At 41.4% G+C, this 3,004-nt stretch overlaps 1 protein-coding gene across 2 annotated transcripts; it reads right to left on the bottom strand.

The window, feature by feature from the left end:
- On the bottom strand, positions 1-3,004 carry LOC115529466 (low affinity immunoglobulin gamma Fc region receptor II-b-like). Of its 2 annotated transcripts, none has more exons than XM_030338221.1 (8): positions 2,874-3,004; positions 2,574-2,618; positions 2,143-2,382; positions 1,674-1,943; positions 1,280-1,432; positions 1,065-1,133; positions 722-821; positions 1-539 (listed from the first exon to the last, which is right to left on the bottom strand). In XM_030338221.1, the coding sequence occupies exons 1-8, from the start codon at positions 2,878-2,880 to the stop codon at positions 488-490; spliced, it is 936 nt and encodes a 311-aa protein (XP_030194081.1). In that variant the 5' UTR covers positions 2,881-3,004; the 3' UTR covers positions 1-487. The 2 variants fall into 2 exon arrangements, with proteins under 2 accessions (XP_030194081.1, XP_030194083.1); XM_030338223.1 differs by having other exon boundaries at positions 6-539; positions 1,280-1,414; positions 2,874-3,000.

Genomic DNA, 3,004 nt, shown 5'->3' with positions numbered 1-3,004 from the left:
TGCATCTTAATAATCATTCCCTACAACTTAAAGTTGGTGTGCCTGGAATGTCTTGTTGGGGTCATGGTTGGCCCCAGCAGCCCCAGAAAGGTTGAGAACCACTGACGTAGAAAGCACAACAACCCACATCTGACAAAATGTCTTCTTTATTTTACAGTTCAACCATCATCAAAGTAGTGAGACACCTGATAAGACTAACTAAAACACATCAATCTAAACTAGATACATCTCTTATCTCTATTTCTTATGACAACCTTATATGTTTATCTCATGTGTCCAGCAGTAGTTACCACAGGCAAATGGCAAACCGCACCACAGGTACCACAGTGAACTCAAGTGGATCTTCAACCCCATGTTTTACACTAAAGATCCAAACTAAAAGCAGTATATGGTAAGAATCAAACAAAATACACGATTAGTTATTTAGAATTTGTTCAAGCATGTGGACAGACAGATCTTCTCATTGTTTACATTTTTTATCCGGGAGCTACAATTGTTCACATTTTCTGTCCGCAACAGACTGCAACGATCTGTTGGAACTAGCAACACAAATTTGTGGTTAAGCTACAAATAAACAAACCATTCATCAGAACATTTCTTCTCATTGAACAAACACAAAAATAATTATTACTAATCATTGTAATATGACGTAGAATGTAGCATTCTTTCCTTTTGAATATATAGTTTGCCTCTGTTTGAACTTCATTTGACAGGTTCTTACCCCAGGAGACTGTAGAGAGCTGGATCTGGTATTCTGATGGGCTGGGGTTGCAGACTTTCTCCGTAACTACATGTAGTCTCACAGTCTGACCTATCTCGCTCTGTGTAAAAACAAATTGATCACACTGACAAGAGAACGCTCGACAGTTGATGACCACAATGTAAAAAATTGATAGATAGGACAATAGGGGATGTTTGAGCACAGACCACTGTGGCTTGCTAGTTCTGAAAATGATAAGCACTTTGAAAAATCACCCACATTAGCATATCACCTTTCACACATTGTGTGTTAACAGGGATTAACGTGTTCTAAAGTTACACTTTGTGTGTATTTGTTTCCTGACCTTTTTTCTCTGTTTTATTTTGGACTACATCCGCATGAACCTCATCCTCTGAGGCAGCTTCTTCAGCTTCTGAAACACAAACATTTAAATCGGTCAATCGCTACATAAGGACGAGGAGAGGAGAAGTTACTCTGTTGGGGATGAGTCATATTTGTTGTACAGGAGGAGAAGGTGTAATTGATTTAGGGAGACTTAGGAGGAGGTGGAGGAAGTACCTTTGCGACTCCTTCTCCAGCAGCATCCTCCAACTATTCCCAGTAGAACCATCAGGAGGAGGGGCGGTCCAGCGTAGACCAATGGGAGGAGCAGGTGGTGATTGGTGGGGGGGAGGGGTTCGGTGGAGGAGGTTGCTGAGGAAAGGAGATCACCTGATACGCAGAAAGACAAGCAAGCCGACTTTGCTATTCAATAAACCGAAGACCAATGAACAGACGCCCACTGAAAGAAGTTCACGGCTGATATCACGCTACAGATGACGGGTTGACCCACATTGTTTAATGGTAATTTCAGAAACATTGTTCTGATTATTAAATGATAAAGAAGTTCTACCATAGTCCTCCTTTAATGTGACTGTAGAACTTCACCATGTGGAGACCAAACAGAGCTCACCTCTGACAGCCAGCCAGCTCCCTGGAGACTCAACACCAGAGAAGGTACACGTGTAGAGGCCTTCATGAGATCTGTTGACAGCAGCAAAACTCATCTCTCCCGTCAAACCGACCCCAATGAGCCGTCCATCTCTGGAGAAGGTACAGGACTGGTTTATCCGGGTCACAACAACCAGCTTTTTACTGGACTTGTGGGACATCAGGCAGCGAAGTGTAACAGGACTTCCTTCTGGTACAGGGTGGACAGGACTCTCTAGGATCACAGACCCTGCTATAGAAACACAGCAAACTGTCAACCCAGGTCTCAGGGAATTAAACTATTGAACCACAACGCAGGTTGATGAACGACGTTAAGGCCAGGTGTAAAACTGGGTCACATTGTCCATAGGGATCATTGATCAATAGTTCAGTGTTATAAATGGTGAATAATGTAGTGGGAGAACCAACTGGTGACAAAGAGACACACATACCAGTCACTGTGATGTTGACCGCTTCCCCTCGTTCTCCAGAGTTAGAGTCACACCAGTAAGAACCGCTGTTATGTTCTCCTGCCAGTGTAATATTACATTCATGGCTCTTCTGAGAGCAAGTAACTGATTTAGAGTTAGTCATTATACGCTCCTCAGCTCCACAGTATAACGTCAAACTCTCCCGCTTGAAGAACTGAGTCCTGCATGGGCTGATCCCCAGAGACCGGCCGAAACATGGACCTGTAGTCAGCCGATCAATACATCAGAAATACAAACAATTAATATAGACACAAATCAATCAAAAGATTATAGATAAATCAATACAAAATAAACATTATGAATCAATAAATAAATCTCGAAATCAATGAATTTGAATGAATCAATACATCAGAAATCAGTCAGTCAATACTTGTAAGACGGTATAAACTCACTGTTTCCCCGGGTGAGGTGCAGCAGGACCAGGATTAAAGTCAGCCCTGAAAAGCACCGTGAACATTAATTCATGATCACATCATCCAGCCCTGCTTGATGATTAGTAGGAATGCGTAAAATAGTTCAGATAGTTATCAAAAATAAAATAAAAGAGATCTAAAAAAATGCATTACTGACCAGAAGAGTATGTCATGCACATTTTCTATATATAAACATATTCAGGGTAGACATTTTGAGATACTGCAGTTTAAATTTTTTTCTGAAATATTGCACGGATAGATTAATAACATCCTACTTACAGAACATTGGACTTCATAACATGCTACTGAGCGTTAGATTCATAACACTGACTGATTCTCAGACAGACTGATTCTTGTGAGCTCTCACACATGCAGTGACAGAAGGATGTGCTTTGCTTTGGGCGTTCAGT

Source organism: Gadus morhua, chromosome 17 (assembly GCF_902167405.1).
Source record: "Gadus morhua chromosome 17, gadMor3.0, whole genome shotgun sequence".
NCBI classification, from domain to species: domain Eukaryota; kingdom Metazoa; phylum Chordata; class Actinopteri; order Gadiformes; family Gadidae; genus Gadus; species Gadus morhua.
The sequence above is the reverse complement of the archived record's forward strand: the minus strand, read 5'-3'. Positions and strand labels throughout refer to the sequence as shown.

Bases quoted from the DNA above. Each gene is read 5' to 3' on its own strand.
- LOC115529466 (XM_030338221.1), bottom strand. The intron at 1,944-2,142 runs GTATGTGTGTCT...GTGTTTCTATAG, and splicing joins GGTCAACATCACAGTGACTG to CAGGGTCTGTGATCCTAGAG. The intron at 822-1,064 runs GTCAGGAAACAA...GTTTTTACACAG, and splicing joins AAATAAAACAGAGAAAAAAG to AGCGAGATAGGTCAGACTGT.